Source organism: Lepisma saccharinum, chromosome 1 (assembly GCF_977018435.1).
Source record: "Lepisma saccharinum chromosome 1, izLepSacc3.1, whole genome shotgun sequence".
Lineage (NCBI taxonomy): Eukaryota > Metazoa > Arthropoda > Insecta > Zygentoma > Lepismatidae > Lepisma > Lepisma saccharinum.
The window spans coordinates 132,127,518-132,147,168 of NC_139229.1; the positions used below are offsets into that span (position 1 = coordinate 132,127,518).

The 19,651-nt window shown below is 43.1% G+C and overlaps 1 protein-coding gene across 3 annotated transcripts in view; it reads left to right on the forward strand.

Annotated features, from left to right (window-relative positions):
* LOC146001442 (LIM domain transcription factor LMO4) overlaps positions 1–19,651 on the forward strand; it is a 305,897-nt gene that overhangs the window by 247,688 nt on the left and 38,558 nt on the right. For 2 of the 3 annotated variants that reach the window (XM_083138767.1, XM_083138764.1), the window contains one exon: positions 3,274–3,604. In XM_083138767.1, the coding sequence (XP_082994893.1) occupies positions 3,274–3,574 (301 nt within the window). In that variant the 3' untranslated portion in view covers positions 3,575–3,604. The remainder of the gene's footprint in view (positions 1–3,273; positions 3,605–19,651) is intronic. The other variant, XM_083138771.1, reaches the window with a different exon arrangement.

Here is a 19,651-nt window from a genome sequence, read left to right on the forward strand (position 1 = left end):
TACATATTTCGGCAAAACTATATGAAGTCTGGTGGATGTTTCTACCTACGCTGTTGCAAATCTTCTCTTGGCTCGAACAGATGCATTCTCTTTGAGGGAATGTAGGAAAGCGAAGAAAACCAGCCAAGCAGAAGTCGCATCTAAAGAGCGAAAGTGCTTGTATTCCTTCACAACCTCGAGCAATGTGGGTTCGATTTCAGATTTCAAGAGAGCAGAGTGAACTTTCAATGGAAAGGAACCAACCAAGTGTCCATTCATTAATTTCATCATATCATCGCTCTTCCCCATCTTCGCAAATTAACCAAAAGTGGCACAAGAAGCGAAGTGAAATAAAGTAAATCAATCAATACATGCTTAAACCAGTCTTATTGCGACAAAGTGAGATGTTCCAAGGCCAGGTATGAATGTGCAGTTGTGTTTGTCCCATCGCCCTAGTCACTATTAACCGAAGATGCAGAAAAAGCGATGTAAAATAAACAAAATAGACGTATACGCGTGCACTTAAAGGAGTGGAAATAAGTAACAGTTAAAAATCGTGGACACGAAACTGGATCGGATCATAATATAATGTGTGCCAATATTGAGTCTGGTTCCTGGAGATTTTGATATTTTTCATCGAATTACCATTTTGGCATAAAATAAGGTCCGAATTTCCAAGCAAAAAGGAAATTTCCCTTCATGTAACAACACTGGGCAAACGTGTCTGTATCGTGTGCGGCAATTTGCTTCTTATGTCTTTTTCGCAAGTGACACCAACTGTCCAGCTGCCTTATCCTGTGGTCGTGGTTCGAATCCTGTAAGGAATGGATATTTCATTGTTTGTCCATGGTAATCAACGCAAATAGGTGGAAAGTCGACATAAAAGAGCAGAATGCAATTATTGACAAAAAGGCCAGAGGAAGGGGCAGGGGCGTGAATGCAGTCAATGCATCCTGAATACCTTTGGTGCCGGATGCAGCACATGAAATGTTCATCTTGCGAGACCAAGGGAGCTAATGGTGAACAAAAAACTCTTCGAGCTTGTCTCTGATAACGAGGGAACCCATTAGAATATGCGCATTAAGACAGGAAACGCATACCACACACACAGTGTCCATTTTTCCTCTCCGCCACACACACACACACACACTCCCGGCGAATATGCATGCGTTCTTAGAGGAGCCAAAGTCACTGTAGAACATACGCTTACACTTATCACAAACACAGATATTCCATTAATTTTACACCACCACTGGAGAAAATTTTTTACGACGGTGCGAAGTAAGTGTCTGCTCAGAAGAGCGAAAGGGAAAAAAGTAAAAACGGAAGTTCTGTGGCCATTTCGTGTTTGCATGAGGTGCATTCCTCGAGGAAAAAACGGGCGTGCTGCAGAATGGATGGGAGGGGAGGTGAATAAAATGGCACGCAATCAAAAAATCATTTATGGTGTTGAGAACTAGACGATTAAGATTAAAACGAACAGGCTTTTAGAACGCTTCTGTCATTTGGTAATCTCTTGAGTGCGTGCTTGGAGCTTTTATTCCCTCCCCAAAGATGAAAAAATGGAATCTTTTGTTCGTCTTGTTAAGCTGGTGCTAATACATACCCTCCATTCATTGTGACCATGCGAATGCGTTTTCAGGTTATGACCTGGCCGGTGCGTTTCGTAATAATTAGGTGTGTGGACATCTCCCAAATGTCCTTAACGCCATTTCTCAATGGGTTGCACCAGAATATTGAATTTCTGCAGCAAACATCACAGCGTGCATGCATTTTACGTTCTTCGTCGACCCTCCTAGTTATCCGAAGCATCTCCTAGCCAATTTCTGCTTTGGTCGAACTAACCTCATGGTTTGCCTTCATTCAAAGAAACAATATTTTTTTGTTTATGCAGAGACATATGCTGACTGAAATGGGATCGGAACTACCGAAATGTGCCCGAGAGGGAATCGAAACTGGAAATTCTTGATTACGAGCTAAAATTACAAACCATACTCTTACAGTATACGCGGACATCAGCAACATTGCAGTAATCGAAACCTACAATATATTTTTTTCTAACTGTTGCTAACAACATTCAGGATGAAATTTTATACGAATTGAAATCGTAAAATGTAATATTCATCGACTAGTATTGCGGATGTAGATTTCAGCGGCGTATCGTATGGACACATTAGATTCCCAGATGATTACAGCAGATGTTGTGCAGAAGGCTCCATCCACACTGCTTTTCACTCTTGTACGCACGCGCAGCTGTAACATACATCCCTGCGTATCCTCCGTTCGGGGACTGTATCCACTTTGTTATTGTGCGCATGCGCAGGAGGCTGCAGCATACGTCACTACACATTCCCACCCCATTTGATATATCGCAAAAAGCCCGATCCACTCGCACTTTTTCATTCTTCTGCGCTTCGGCTACAGCATGCATCACAAAGTCCTGTACCAACTCTCGACCTCAAGTTTTCCCATTCATCCACGCATGCGAAGGAGGCTACAGATTTCCTCACTGCGCATTTTTTTCAATACCAAACCCCTCATGAGAGTTTGTTTGCAAACGTACATCCAGGCAAGGTCTGTGCAGAGTTTCCTCCAAGGGCGGAAGTCTACGATTTGACGGGCCTTGATTCTGGGCACTGGGTCTGGTGACATCACTTTTCACCAGTGGGTTGAAACACAAGTATCTGGGGTTGAAATTTAGCAGCGCCATCTCTTGTAAACGTTTTGGTGTAGAGGTGAAAGCAGAAAGGTGCCAGTGGAGTCTCTCATAGGTGGCTGGCAGGACTTCTTGCGGACAGTAAGTCATAGCGAAGATGGTTTGCTTCCTACCTGAGCTCAGTATCAATATCTGTTTGTTATATGTTTATCTGTGCTGCACATCTTCCGTCTGACGTTGCACAGAAGGTTCCATCCACTCGAGTCGTTTCACTTCTGCGCATGCGTACATCCTCTGTCTGACAGTGTGTACAAGTCTCCACATACCCTTCTTACTTTATTATTTTGTTTTGACGTGGCGTTATGTATCTCTATCCACTAAACGGTATCATCTGCAAACACTCTCGAAAGTAACTAATTACTTCAACTATTAAATTCAAACATATTAACTTTGTATGAACATAGGCTTAACAACTTTGTATGAACGTAGGCTTAACAACTTTGTATGAACGTAGGCTTAACAACTTTGTATGAACATATGCTTAATAACTTTGTATGAACATATGCTTAATAACTTTGTATGAACATAGGCTAATTGTATGTACTGGAACAGTTTGATGTGATGACCGACTGTCATAGTCTGTTCTTCCATTCCAGGCTATTCGGGAACACAGGAGCTTGCTCTGCGTGCGGACAAACCATCCCAGCTAGCGACTACGTGATGCGAGCGGGCCAGGGCCACGTGTATCACCTCAAGTGCTTTGCTTGCTCCAAATGCCAGTTGCAGCTGGTCCCAGGGGACAGATACTACCTGCTCGCCGGAAGCGTCGTCTGCGAACAGGACTGGCACAAGATGCTCAAAGGCTCCGGAGTCGCTTCCGGGACGGGGACCGGAGTCCGGAAGGGGAAGGTCGGCAGGCCGAGAAGGAGCAGAGACTGAGGAATTGTGGCACCGTCGCGGCAACGGCAGGTGAGTGTCCTCTTCGTGTTTCTTTTTGGTTGCTGCTTAGACACGCAGTCAGCGTGAGCACCGGAGAGAGTGTGATCTCTCCCATATGTTTCTGTAGGTTTTAGAAACGGTTGCGTGCTTCAAGATAGCATGTCGGATGTGGTAGTATGAAAGAGTCAGCGTGAATGAGGTCTAAGGTAGCGTTCGCGCTTGACTTCTCTGATGAATATGTACCTTATCACGGAAAATACCTATACAACGTCAGTCACAGTGGTGAATTATAACGCAGCAGTTTTTTTTTTTTTTTTTTTGCTATTTATATTCAACCTGTTTTCTTTATTCAGATTATTGTTTACTTACCACAACGTACACCTTCGGCCAGTTTTGAATCACAAGATTCGTTCTACATTTCCCCTTGTGCTAAAAACAGTTGCAGTGAAGAATGTTAAGGAACACTTTGAAGATTCTCCTGCTCATTATTATACGAGTATGTATGATAAGCCGTATTGATAATAGGCGTTCGAGTTCTTGCTCCAAAATCTCAGTTCGTTCTTCAAAGATCGAATCTTCCTATCCTTATACTAAAGGCGGCTATATCTACTGGCGGTTGATTTTGCGAGCTCCCTTTATCTGCCAATTGACTTCGAGGGTGTGTTGTTCCCTGTTGTGGTTGGCAATTTTAGTAACATCGGCTGCCCTGTATGAATGTTGGCCTTTGCATGGTAAAGGCTCCATGGTTGATCCTTTAATTGAGACAAGGTCCACATCGACCGCAATTTTCCCATGCGTAAGAATAGTAAGTTGTTTTTTTTGTTTTGTTTTTTGTTTAAGCAAATAACAGCGCCGATGGAACCTTCATGACCATCATTCTCGTTCTATTATTAGCCTCAAAAAGCAAGTTTCAGTCTCGTGTCGGTGCGCAGAAAGTGTTCATGTTATCACATGCACGTTGACAGTGTATAGAACAACTTTTTAAAATAAAATTTTCCTGTTTGACTCCCTCTACGAAACCTCGAAAAACCCAATTTTATCCTGAATATATAGAACCGCGAGGCACTTCACAATTGCCATTAAAGAATAGACTAAATTCGAGACTTGTTTCGCCTTGGTACCATCGCTAACCTATGCAGTTAAGAGCCCTCAAAGAGCTGTTGCATTAGGAAGTTTATATGAAGATATTCCTTCAGAAACTCCAACCAATACCCTGCTGATCCAACCAAGCAAGATATGAGAAAGAAGATTTACTCCGTCGTAGCTAGAGAAGCGCCCATTCGCTCGGTTCGAGCAAGATTGAGCGCGGAAGCCAATCCCTTTGAGCAGCGCTTAGCGTAATGAGTCATGTCCCGGGGAAACTACAATTCAAGGAAGGTGCTCGTCAGTCAGTCAATTAATTAATTAAATGATTTAACTCAATTCACATAAATGAACGGTATTGATTTTCGCCACCGCTGGCTGACTATCCCCGTTTCACTCTCATCACGCATGAAAAACGTGGCGCGCTAAAAGAGTTTATGTCCCGCGCGATCTGCCGAAAATTACCATCCAAACCTGTAGCCGAACCTAGTTTCGTACTCGAATGTGTGAACTCTGGAGAGGGGAGGGGGAGAGCTTGTGCGGAGATGCAAGGGTGATGTATTCCGGCGGTTCAAAACAATGAGTCGTTGTTTTAGAGAAGAAACTACTGCGCTCCCTTTCACGTACAGTCCCACGAAGAAGTAGGTTAGAATGTGAATCACCTACGAAGCCCCTGGAAGTTATGTAACGAGAACGAAGCAACGAACCGGCGCATTGCATACCCTGTAAGGATATCCATTATTACTTACGAGTATAGGCTAATGCCTAAAGACTCGGTACAACTATCAAGATTGATGTAAGAAGCACGCCACCTCCTGGGCGGAATAATTTGAAGGGCGGTGGGGTATTTTCTCCTCCGAAACGTTTTAAAATAAAAGTAAGTAGTCAATCAACATAAGAGTAAGTGGTGCCCCTCTTAGCGTCTAAATTTAAGCACTCTCACGTCATATGCTAACAAAAAACTTTCACATGGCCTAGCGGGCGACGAATGAAAAAAAGAACCAATAATCTCCTCCCCACGTGAGAGAAGTTCGATGTATATGCGAACTACTTTCACCATATCGCTTGTACTCGTAGGTCGCGAATTGTTCCAAATTAATTTCAGGAAGAGCTAATTTCATTTAGTTCTCCCTTATATAATACCAATCAAGACAGGGCCTCTTTAGCGCCAGTAAAATCAATTTATTTCATAGTGAACAATTTCGCCAAATTTGGAGTCCGAAGAACTCTCTTCCTCTTGCTAACATACAAACGTGTCCTCCCGTTTCACCATATCCCATTTCGCCTTATTGCGTTTTTACCCCCAATACAATTTCAAATGATTTATGTGACACTAACTTTCTAAGGCGAAACGGGACATTCCATTTCGCCTTATCCTGTTTCGCTTTACACACAAAAAATTTCCCACCTGGGAATATTATCGACTTGAAGGTTAGGTTAGGTTCCTGGAGCTTTCAAGATTGTGCCATGACTCTTTTTGTGTAACGCGAAACAGGATAAGGCGAAATGGGATGTCCCGTTTCGCCTTAGAAAGTTAGTGTCACATAAATCACGCGAAATTGTATTGGGGGGGGGGTGAAAACGCAGTAAGGCGAAACGGGCCGTAACCATACAAAGAAGTTATAACAAAACCTTAACATGTAACCACAGTGCTACCTACAACTTACACAGGACAATATTATGCACGGTATCTTTAATAAAGATTATCTACACACCCTAATTTCCAGTGTTTCCGGTTTCTTTTCAATGTACTGTACATGTCCGGGTGGGATCACACATTTTATATCACCACCGTCTACCCAGGATAGATTTTGGGTTTGAGGCAAATTGCATTTCGTACCTTACATTAGACCCAGTCCCCGTGAGGTTATCATAGCGTGCTACGAAGTAAGGTTTCTTTGGTTTGAATCCTGTTTCATTGCAGTGGTTCCTTCGATTATCTCGAGTCGTGATTGTATACAGAAAAATTAGATTTGATTGAATTAACAAAAGGCATTTGGTTCAACTTTTTGGCAACTATAAACAGAAAAATTGGTAATTTTGATTTTTTTTTTTTTTGGTAACTAACAATTGTTCAAGATCACCAGAAGAATTTAGTTCTCGCGAACAATCATTTGTTTTAAACAACTATTTGGTACGGGAAACAATTTTTTGGTTACTCCAAATAAACTTTATTTTCTTTGCATAGAGAGGTAGGTCAAGTACTTATTAGCCCATCTGAGCACAAAAATTTTCTTTAATATGTTTAGATTCCACCCAACCCCCTTTCCTTATATATATTTAGTGGAGTATCATCTCATAATTTGAGGATGCTAAAGAACTCTTGCCCCCGCCTGTACAGCCAACAGAGCTGATAATTGACCCGAGAGCCGTTGATTGTTAGGAAAAAGGGGGGGGGGGCTAGGAGTCGTCTTCCATCCATTCGACCATAATGAATAGACGACACGAAGTAAGCTTCGCAGCCACTTAACACTACGAGCGACACCTCCGCACGCACTGCCCAAACTTCAAACAGTCGCTGCACTAATAGGCCGGGTCAGGCCTTATCTCTGTACACAGCACTCAGCGCTGCTCGACCCCCCAATAATGGCTCCCCCATTACTGCGAACACGGTCTACACGAGAGCTTTTAACCGCATGACATACCCGGCGCTAGATAGCGCATCGGTCGGGTTTTTTTCTCTCGGCCGCTAGAGTGCACTGGGTGGCAGAGGGAGCGTTTTTTTTTTTAAAAAAAGCGACAATCGGGCTTTCATTTTTTGAGGGAGGATGGATGGGGAAGAGAGGGGAGGAGGTTGACAATCGCTTGTTCGACCGCGTTTCCAATCTCTCTCGTACAACGTCGCGGCAAGACTTTTGTGGGTTTTTGACTAGGGACAAGATCTCGTGAAGCCGCGAGTCACCTTCGATTAACTCTGCGGTTGGAGGAAGGAAGAGTTTGGGAGGAGGGGGGCAAAAATCAACAAGTGCCCGGCCGTTTTAGATGCGCCTTTTTATCCAGTTTATTTTTTCATTGCCGTTCCTCTTACCATCACAGTTGTTTCAGTATTTAACGTGGCGTAATTGTATGGTCAGGCTAACCGCAACGACATAGTGACAGGTGTTCAATGCAGCCACTTTCCTCCGGGGGGAGGGTGATATTATATCAAACTTCACGGAGGGATGTCATAGGCATCAAATCATGATGATTGATGACTAATAAGACAATACTAATTATTTTAAACTACCCTTACTTGCGATATGTAATTAAATTAAGTGTAATTAGGCCAAATTAACCATCATTTTAACGCTCCGTTGGTACAAATGTTCCAGAGTAACGTGGTTGGTATACGGTGAGCGTCGCGCTCACATATGAATTTTATTCTTTTTTGTCATTTTTTCGAATATATTTTACGTTAATCATAATGAAGATAGTTTGTAAATATGTATTGCCGAATATACTATGTCACTTATAAGTTAAAAGGAGCCTCCCCGATGGCAGCAATGGTAGCGTTAATCAAGGGGTGTCGTGTTCGATACTCGGTGGAGGCACATAGTGGTTCGGATCCCACTTTAAACTGAAGGTCCAGTCCCGATTAGCCTTACTGCGCATAAAGTGGACTTAAAGCACGAACTCAGTCAATCAATTATAAGTTATTTTTTTCTTATTTATTCTGTATAACAAAATTATATTCTTGTATTGCAATATTACTGATTACCTATTATGATACCATGCTCGGAACTGTTGTTATTCATTCTTGACGAATATCATATTCCAAAGTTCATTTAGCCAGAGATAGTAGCCGTAATATGTGATTGGAGCCAAATAAAATATCTTTTGGAGCCAAATAAAATATCTTTTGAAGAATCACAACAGACAACTGTGACACATCACGAATTTAGTGTGCAGAGAAATAAAATATGTTTGCAGAAAATGGTTACGCGGTTGGTGTACGGGTGAGCGTGGCGCTCACAAAACTCGGACTCTCTTCAAAATGACGTGTCTGGGTGGACTGAGAGTATTGCCACAGATATCATTACCTGGTCCTGAGAAACTTACAATTATATCCCAGGGTGAGCGCCGCGCTCCCACGTATATCAACAGAGGGTTAAGGATGGGATTATGAGAATCAATAAAATAATATTATAGTATGCAATAATTTACAATTACAGCAAACTAAAGCATCAAGGCTTTCTGTAGCATATCTGTGGATGACATCATCAGTGAAACGTTCTGTGGGATTCTTGTCCCGCCCAGTCGACACCTTCACACCAAATCGAAGCATATCCTAATCCATCCTATTTCTTAATTTATCAAAACGGGGGATAATTTAAATTCCTTCATTATTTTGACGTTTAATTATAAAGAGGACTGAATCAGTGCTCATTCCTGTGAAAAAGACAGAAAAAATACGTTAAAGTGAATGAAATATAACCAAAGAGAACACTGTTGACAAACTACTTAGATATTGTCCGAATGCTCTGCCAGGCTAATGAAATTTCGAAGGGGGGATAGCTAATTTCCGGAGGGAATTTTCGCCCCCGGGCCACCCCCTCAGTTCATCACTAAAGGAAACCAAGGACAAGTAAAACATGACAACGGTTCCCTCAGTCCAATCCCCAACACTTTGTCGGCGCCTCGTAAAACGTTAGGTTTTCTTCGTCAGCTAGTTTGCATCGAACGATATCTATTCTATTTTCGGGTATTTTACATTTTTTTTCTCTTTTGGCTCATTGTGACGATAAGAATTATTGCTGAACTGGTGAGAGAAATACACGAGGGAACAATAGAATGTTTCAAAACGTCGCTGTAACTTTGGCCCGTACCAGAAAGGATTTTTTCATTATGGTATTCCAACATTGAACAGCGACATCTGCTTAGAATTTCTTGTAGAGCATTCGAGTGAATCTTTCTGTCGTTTGCCTCTACTATTGTGTGAATATTTGTGATTGTTTTGGCAACGTATGCCTATTTTCTATCACAAGCATCTAGACAACAGCACAAATAATTACGGAACCTCGTGTGGAGAGTGTACCATATCCTGCATATTCGCCGGACCTAGCACCGGGTGATTATCATGCCCATAGATTAGTGGACGAGGGATTCTCCGTGTGTTCATTCCAACTGCAGGCACCTGTATATTATCTATGGCAAACTTAGACAAGTAGTGTATACTTGACTGCGATTCGAACTCGGAACTCTTCGTGATGACCTCGACAGTCTCCTTTTCTCGGGCCGTTGTGGTTCTTCCGGTAGTTCTGAAAAGTGTGGGCAAAATGCAACAATTTCTTTCCGTCAGTGATTCAATTTCTGTAACTGAAATGTCTGAGAATTTTGACGCACCCTGTACTGCCGGGCACTTCTGGTTAATACAATGTGTCTCGTTCCTACAGAGTTGCTCGTTCTAATTTCTGAACATGCACATTTCCAACCCTCCGCCTCCTCGCCCCTCTTCCATTTAATACCCTCATTCCACCCGCATGCTTCCCTTAACCCTTTAGCTGATCAATACCGGAAACTTTCCGCTTCCCACTTCCGGAATGAGTCCGGCGCACTTCCTCTGATTGAACAGGTCTCCATCCCAGATAATTCCATCCCCTTTCCCACTCCCCCTTTCACTTTCTCCATTCCCTTCTCCTCCATTTCTTTTCGACAAAACTTCGCCTTCATTGCGACGAAATGTCGAGACCTTTTCTCGTTCTCCCAAGACTTACACGTTTGCAACACTGATTCCATTCTTTAACTTTTTCTTGGCCATCATCCTTGTAAGGAAATGTGAACACGATGCTCCGACTGCCTTTGAACTGCAGGGTTGGCGTAAGTATAATATGGCGCCCAATCAGGGGCCTTTTAACTTATTTTTCCATATTATCGTACGTACATACCTTCCTTTTATCTGGGACAATGAAGGGGGGATAGAAAGATATTAAGGTACAGTAAGGATTGCAACATTTTCATTCCACGGTCGTAGACAGGTTGAAAGATAGAATAGTATTAACGCGCGGTGCATCATTAATTGGACACAGCTTGAAAGTCGGTCTTCCAAAACCTGTATTGATTAATTTGGTTTAGTTTGCTTCATACTGCATTATTAAATTTATGTAGACACTCACAGTGATTCGATTCGAACCCGGAACCACTCCGTCACGGTATTTATTTGTAGGCTCGGAGTGAACATCGAACCAGTTTACATGTATGGAGATATGTACTGTCACGGGCAATACAAATGGGGACACCTAGATCCTGGGAGACTCGCTTCCCTGCAAGGCGTTATGCGTGTTGCGCAACTCCACGGCGATAAGTGGATTTTAATAGGAAATTTTCAATGGCAATTTCTAACACTAACGCCTTGCAGGGAAGCGAGTGTTTCAGGATCTAGGTGTCCCGCTTTTATTGCCGGTGACTGTACAATAAAATAAGACTTGTAGCAACTACGCATGGCAGTCTTTTTATATGCGGAAAGGATTTTAAAATGTTGTGACGATTCTGTAAGATTTCAAAAGAAATCAGCCTTTTCAATGCCAAATCCTAGCAAAGGAGTAAGACCTCGACTTAATTTGGTTTCACACGCTTCATCCACACACATACTGCCATCACGAAAACCTGTAATGTGCAGTAGAGCATTTAATTCCTATTGAAAGAAATCATTGAGAATGATGTTGGTATTCAGTAGCGTATATTCTAGGCTAGATAGGATATCTGAGAAGCCTGAAGCCTAGATAGTAAAATACAGAATTAAAATCTATTACAAACTGTGAATAAACCTAATTTCAATAAGAAGAACGAATATTCTGAAGTTGGCAACACTGAATTCTTGGGGGTTGGCAACCTGTCTCTCGTTGAGATGGCAACGTGGCTTTCTTGAAGACTGCACGAACGAGCTTAGGATCAAATGTCATAGTGAGCTAATCCAGGTCTTGTACTGAGCATACGCCACTGTTGGTATTGGTACCCAGCTTTCAAGTCGGGTTCTATTTTGATTCTCTTACACCTATACAGGGTGATTCTGAACAATGGGGACAAATTTCAGGAGGTGATTCCTGACAGCACAAGGAACAAAAAAGTCAATATGAACATAATATGTCCGGAAATGCAGGACTTCCAAGATAGATGGCAGCACTGGTCGTCATGCCAGGAGTCCGTCGGAAGAACAATAGTTGCCTAACATGGGGAAAGGAATGCATGCGATGGGAAGTTCAGACTCGGAATTGCAAGTGTAAGTAGAGATGCAACAGTTACGTCATTCGGAATGCACATGTACACGTGAATACTAAGAGGACATTCCGTACGTCATGTTCATTTGCTTTTTACGAAATTTCTCAAAGCGTGTTGACTAGAATCTTTAAGTTTGGTCCAGTGTGCGAAAATAGCCAATCGCATGCATTTATTTCACCATGTTCGGCAACAAATGCTCTTACGAGGGACTTCCGGCATGACGACTGGTTTTGGCCATCTACCTTGGAACTCGTGCATCTCCAGACATATGCTCACATGGACTTTTTTGTGCCTCGTCCTGTCAGGAATCGCCTCCTGAAGTTTGTCCCCATTGTTCAGAAGCACACTGTATATGTATGTTAATCACGACGATGATGATAACACTAGTATCTACTGTTTCGTAATAGCCTGCGGTAACATCCTCGAAGACGAATACGTGTAGATTAAATTGATAAGAGAAGTGTAGTACGACGATGGTAATTAGAACTAATTTGTTGTTGCAGTGAAGGCAGTGACCCTTTGCAGTCTCTCTCTACAAGGTGTTGTGCGCAGACAAACCTCTTCGGATTGTCGCAAGTTGCAAATACCAATGTTTGCGTTTTGAACCGACTGCGCGTGGCGAGTCGACCTCTGAGAACTGCTTTTCGCATTGTTGAGATGTTTAGGTTAGAGAGAGAGAGAGAGAGAGAGAGAGAGAGAGAGAGAGAGAGAGATGGGTTTGGATATTATTTATACGGAATCGGTGATAGCCGCTTACAATTACTGGAGGCGCCGGGGGGCGCTTAACTTCTGGATAGACAATTTCCTGCGGAGTAGTCTTCCGAGCGACCAAAGCTAATGGGAGAAACAGTTTGCGAGTTGAACAGAAGACCCACCCACCCGCGCATCTCATTCCTTGTTCTCTCCCTCTCCGTTTCCTTCCCTTTTGTTTCTGTCCGGTAAATCCCGTGAATTCGGTTCCATTTAAGTTCCAAGGGATGAGGCGAGGGTCTCCTAATTAACTGGTAAACTTTCAGGAAACCCATGCATCACGCCTAATTAATGCTGTTCCTCAGGCAGTTAGTCCGACTCCACCCCTCTCCCTCTCTCCAACCCTCTCACGCTAACACACACACACGCGCGTACACCGAACCCAGCACTCCAATTTCCAACACTGCGCTTTACTTATCCAAGCTGCACCTCCCCTCCCGCGCTCCTCAGCCCCCCCACAAATGCACAAGACCTTCTCCGAACTCCCCCCTCCCACGTTTACTGAAGGGGAGAAAAATAGGGCTCCCACTTCTTTTAGAATCCCCATTAGTTTATTAGTTTCGTTTTGCAATAGCAATTTGATAGAAAGGCGCAATTAGAAAAATCGGGTCGGATTCTCGAAAGAGAGAGAGAGAGGGTAAAATGTCTGTGCGAGCGGATGTGTGCTAGTGGAAAGAGAGAGACAGTAAGTCTTCCCTCTCTCTCTCTCTCTCACTCACTTTCCTATCCGCTGTGTTTTTACTTTCGCGGCAAGGGCTTTAAATGAATATTAAAACGGGTCCGGATTACTCGTTTCATTAAACTGAGTGCCCTGTACTACCCCCCCTCCCCTGTCCTCCCTCCCTCCCTCCCTCCCTCGCAGCGCGATCGTTTCCCTCCCAATCTTCGTTTCCAGGCCGGGAGCTGCCACGTTCCTCTTTCTGGAAGCGACTGACTTTGACGGAGGGACCATCTCCCTCAATAAAGGAACGGCTGTTTATCCTCTCCTCCCAAAACACACTCCCTTGTGTGCCTCTTGTATAACCGGGGATACTAAGTATAATTTGCAAGCCAAAGAAACAAATCATTCAATTAAATGAATGCCTCGCACATTGACGTCAACCGTTGAGGAACCGCGATTCCTGATCGTGTCCTTTCGTCTGCTCCACTATCATTCAGTCATATCCATTGATGTAGCAGAAATACGTTACGCATCATCCAGTACGAAAATGCATCCGGGTTATTTTCAGCCAATCAACGAGTTGTTGGTAGAGTGCGCTCACTTTCGTAAAGCGCCTGCGGTTGTTGTGTATTTCCAGATTGAATCGCACACACTCTCTGTAGCCTGGAGTCACGTCACATACTTTCTGGCGAGTAGTCGACGTGAGAATAACTGCAAAATATACTAGCTCTTTCTGTTGGTGAATGACATCAATATTTACCTTTGTATCCATTGATGAAGTGTACGAACTGGTCGATCAATTTCAGGCGATAGTTTTAACACTGAATCCATTCTTTGGTAACTTTTATATCCATTGAAATCCTTCTTGTGTGGTGTTGTGGAATGCATGTGTGTAAAGAAACCCTATAAATCCACCCCATGTGGACTACTAGTAGGCTACTCAGAATTAAACCTACAGTTTAAAGTACAGTAAAACCTCGTTAAACCGGACTAATGGGAGGGATAAGTTGACCTGTTTAACGAAAGTCCGGATTAACTGAAATAACCTAAAGGAACAGTAGAAAGAGCATTAACACTCAGTTTATAGCAACATAACACGTTTATTGTGGTGTATTTAAAGGGCATAGGCCTAAATACACTATACAGTACAGTACAAAGTCTGCGGGAAACAGAATTTAATCAGTGGTTGACTGCCTTTTCTGGGGGGAAGTTCTCTTCTTGACTTCTAGCCACATTTAAAACCTTGCATTCTGCTTTCTTTTTGTCTGTCCGGATTAACGAGGTTTTACTGTATTTCCAAATATCAGGTGTCTCCCATGTAAATTTACATGTGATTAGGATATGTACAGTGACCGGCAATAAAAATGGAACAAGTAGATCCTGAAATACTGACTTTCCTGGAATGCGTTGTGTGCGTTGCCTAACTGTACAGCGAATATCCGACTTTAATAGCTTTTCAATAGGAAGTTTTACTTTCGCCGGAGAGTTAGGCAACACACATAATATATTGCAGGATCTAGGTACCCCATTTTTATTGCCGGTGACTGCTTTTTTTTGGCACTCTAAATTCCATAATGAGCGGCCAAGATATCAGACGGCTGGGCAGAAATACCCTGGTGCCACTTTTGGCAAAGGGGAATCCAGCGAATTTTTCTTGTTGATTCATTTTACCCGTCATTTCTTGCATCACATTCAATCTCATCTTCACTTTTGCCTGTATTTTAAGAATTTATTTGGTTAATAATAGAAATATTTACATTTTTTACTTCAAGTCCGCTTGTATGTATCTTTTTCATGTGTGACTTTTGCTCTTATTAGACAGTGAACAAACTTCTATCTTTTATGGTGTTATCTTTATTTGATTGATTTGCTTTATTTTACTTCGCTTTTTGTGCTACTTTTGCCTAATTTACGAAGATGTGGATGAGTGATGTGATGAAATTTATGAATGAACACTCGCAAACATCCATTCCCAGTCCGGGATTCGAACCCGGGACCCCTGGCGTCGTAGCGCGATGTGCTAACCCCTCCGCCACGGGGGCCGGCTTATTATTATTATTTTTAAAAAAAAAAAAAGATCAATAAATAGTCCATGAATGTAAAGTGCAGCGCGCATTCTGGAGAACATTGTAGTAAAATACTTGTTCAAGGGGTAAATTCTAATGCAAGCTAATTTTAGGGAACTTAAGTTTCCAGCCACGAAACTAAATCACGGAAGGTCGTTTAGTTCCTTCGTCTCCCTCCCAGAACTTTCCGATTGGGCGTGGCACCCGGCTAATTTCACTGACCGCCCAGCTGACTTAATCTGATGAATTGTCATGGCAAAATAATGAGCCGGAATGGATTTAAGTGATCCTGTAAGTCATGATTAGAAACGCCACACCGTGCGTAGGCGTGCACGCACACACCTGAGATGAATACGTAGTAGCTTAGAGATTGGGATCTGTTTTTCAGGTCGTCTGCCATGATTTGCTGCAAATTTCGTAACAGAAAATCTTCGAGAAATCAATGTTCAAGAATGAGTTAAAGAAAATGCTCTTCGTCTCATATCAAACAGTAATGATCATTTCTCTAATTGTTATTCCTCGTAATGAAGGGGTCTTGGGTTCGATACCCGGTGGAGGCACATAGTGGTTCGGATCCCACTTTAAACTGTAGGTCCAGTCCTGATTAGCCTTACTGTGCATAAAGTGGACTTAAAACATCAAATAAATCAAATAAAAATCTTATCATGGCGCGTACAGCAAGCACCCTCTGAAATAGGCGTGCAAATCTCAGGAAACGTAAAAGTCGTAGGAAGTGCATGAGTTAGCATTAACAGAATAGAATACTTCAGAGATGAGGGAACTAACATGACAAGTGCTTAAAATCCATGTCAACCTAGCTATATACCAAACGCTGGCATGAATGGTTCTTGGAGCAAATAGTTGGACTGCAGTATGATCATAAAAGTCATTGCAGTTGTTCCAACCCCTGATAATCAACATGAGACAATTTGAGATTAACTTTAGGGTATCCACATTAGAATGCTGCAGGAACAGGATTTCGCTCGAGCGCCAAAAAGTTCGCACGAACGACGATAGGTAGCGTACGGAATCGGGAGCATACTCGATCGAGCGAATAACGCTCGGACAAAACGAGCGGTATACACTCTAATCTCAGTAGTGGTAGTGGGCCCTGAAATATGCTTCGTGAAGTGAAATACACAATGGAATTGAAACTTAGGTGAACATTTCATCATCTCCATGTTAAAATGTGTGAAATTATAAGCACAATTTAAAAGTCCAAGTAGTGTGCTTGCAGTTAAATTTCTGCTGTTATGTGTCCGGCTTATTTGGCCTATAGTCTCTTCGTAACTGTTCTTTATTGCTTTGCCTCGACAATATCTCACTTCCCACACAAACCTCCCCACTTGTTGCACCGTTTCTCTTTTGTTTCTAATAGTTAATTCATTGGGTGCCGTGCCAAGCTACCCACTCATGAAATTATGTACAATGGGTGCTTCATGTTTGTCATTTATCAGTAATCTAACTGTTGGTAGGGGGATCTCTCTTCTCCTTACATAAAGCCATGGCAACGGTTACATTTTAATTCAATGAGAGTTCGCAGGAAGCGAAGGCACTGTCATACTTTGTGCATGACAGCATAGAGTTGCACTTTGAAGATGTGCCCTTTCGCCAGACCTTTCTGTGTCCTGACGTCTCCTCGGGCTGGCCTTCCATAGCGACCTTTTCTCCCAGATCAAGCACCGGGCACTTACCTATTCAGGTGCATTTAGCTCGACCTTACTCCTTGTCTCCTGACAAGACTGTGCCGTGAGGTGACGCCCGAACAAGGTAGGCTTTGAACACCGGACCAGAAGATCCTTCCGACCTTCCTTTCAGAAATGGGCCGTAATTGCACAGAAATATTCTGTTGCACCTCCGCAGAAAGTACACACACGCACATATTCTCGCGCACGCTTTCCATATTTCCTCTCTCTCTCTCTCGTTCTCTCTGTGCCCGGCTCTTTCCGCTTGCTTTGATCTAGTAATTAACCTGGTCTGAACAACCACCTCACCCTTCCCCTTTTTCCTGGTCCAGTCTGCATTTCTCATGTTGTAGAAGAGTAGGGGGCGAGGTGAGTAGGGTTGGGTCGGTCAGCTTTGCATTCTCTCTCTCTCTTGTTCTCTCTCTCTCTCGCTCACGCACACACGCGCACACTTACACATGGAGGTTCTAGGGTCAGACCAGTGGGCGGCCTTACAACCGCCAAAGGCCCACAAAGAGGGAATGCTGCAACGATAATGAGGCTGGTTTGCGTAATTGGTCTCGATTAACAATTCCGTTCACTGGCCAGAGTTATTTAGCAGCGACAAAGGGAATACCGGAGGAGGGCTATAGTGCTTCAGTTGGTGCCCCCTCTCCCCGCGTCCTCTGGGATGCTCCCGCATCTTGCGGTCTCCGGGAAGCGGGCAGCATCCCTCTTCAGATCAAACTCCGCGACCCGTATGGTTGTGTCTGGAAAATCGCTACTGTCCCATTGTCCCCGCTGAATAGATTTGCAAAGGAGCGCCTCTACCCTGGACAAATTCGCTCTAGAATGTTACGGTCCCTCCGTTGCTCTGTGGTAACAGGTAGGTGGGTACTTCTTTCGCTTGCTTCCAGTTCAAGGTTCGCAAAACCTTGTATAGACTCCTCGTTCATATTGTAACTTCTGAAGAATTCATCTTTAGAACTAGTTCATATTGTAGCTTCTGAAGAATTCATTTTTAGAACTCGTTCATATTGTACCTTCTGAAGAATTCATTTTTAGAACTCGTTCATATTGTAGCTTCTGAAGAATTCATCTTTAGAACGAGGTAACCTCCGAAAGTTTCGTCCCGTTCGAACTAGAGAATGTCGAGGTACGCATGTTTCATCATGCTGCTTATTATTCATGCACAGGGATGACCGTCGCATAATATATATTGTTCTACGCAGTGCCTATCAGTACTTTTTACTCCAATTCTCAACTCATTTGTCTAGAGCTAATTAGGCTATGGTAACAGACTATACTTCTTGTCTGGTTTTACGGCGGGCGGCTTATCTTCTGGCAAGGGGAGCGGGAAAGCAACCAATCCAGCGCGATAAACACAGCAGCCTGTAGAACGAGGTGCGCGCAGCACCCACCTCCTCCCGCGACGTTGTAACTCTCGGCGCCACCACTGTTGTCTGATTGGTCTGCTGCGTATTTCCCACTCCCCACTTCCCTTGCCAGCATGAGGACCGGCCGCCGTTATACCGGAGAAGAGCTGTAGTAAAATACCCTTCTCATCAGTAAGGATAATTTAAACCACTGGGATATGCATGTACACTTGTTACTTACAGTTCCTTTTATACATTACTAGCTGATTGCCCGGGTATTTATTTATCCCAATCTTCTATTAGACAGGAAAATAATGAATTGTAACTATGGTGTAAAATTAACTTGGGAGTGTCACTATTCATCTTAGTGACCCCGAAAACTATGGATTCCACACTAATATCGGTCGTTTTCGATTATTTTTACATGTCACTCCCTTCCCCCCCAACCCCCAGATTGTAAGTGATATGCTCGAGGATATAGCAATATCGCACCTTCTGTGTAGGCAACCAGCTTCGCCGTGCTGTGTTTCAGGAAGCATAACTTGCAGGAAATGACACGAAAATGCCAAGCAACAGAATGCTATTTTATGTCCCCTTCCCACCCCCATCCCTAGGGGTGCCGGGGGTGTCTTACCCCACAGTATTTCTTTCGAGATTGCAAGTGGTGCGTGTAGCAAGTTTGGTTGAAATCGCTCCAGGCGTTCGAGAGTTATTGCTGAACAAACACACATATATACATACATACATTTTTATATGCATATATAGATAGATTTACAGCTGATAGATCTTTTTGGGGTATAACGTCACTCCCCGTAGTATATAGAGACCACAAACAAAATAACTTTGGGGCAATATCCTTCGCGCACCTCCCCGCGGGAGTACGATACACTGGAGTCGCTGGTCTGCGCAGGGTTTTTTGCGTGTACAGTCGTTGAAAGAAATACTTACCTCATAAGAATAGTGATATTAAGGCTCTATGGGGGAAGTATTTTTTTCCATAACTATACACTCCGGTAACTGCAATGTTGCAGGCCAACGTGGCTCTGGCGTCTGGACATGTCCTTTGTTTTGTCCATATATGTGCTGAGTGCTCCTTTACAGCCTCGGCTTTTAAGTTTGAACATGAGTAGGGAGATTGTAGTCCTCAGAGACAAGTGTTGATTTTAGCTACTGTAAGGGGTTGTGCACTGTATAATATGACAGGTGCTAATAGCCTAAGTACTGACACACCACAATTTTCATTTAATTCAATCAATGAACGATCTTTTTTCTGGACATTATTT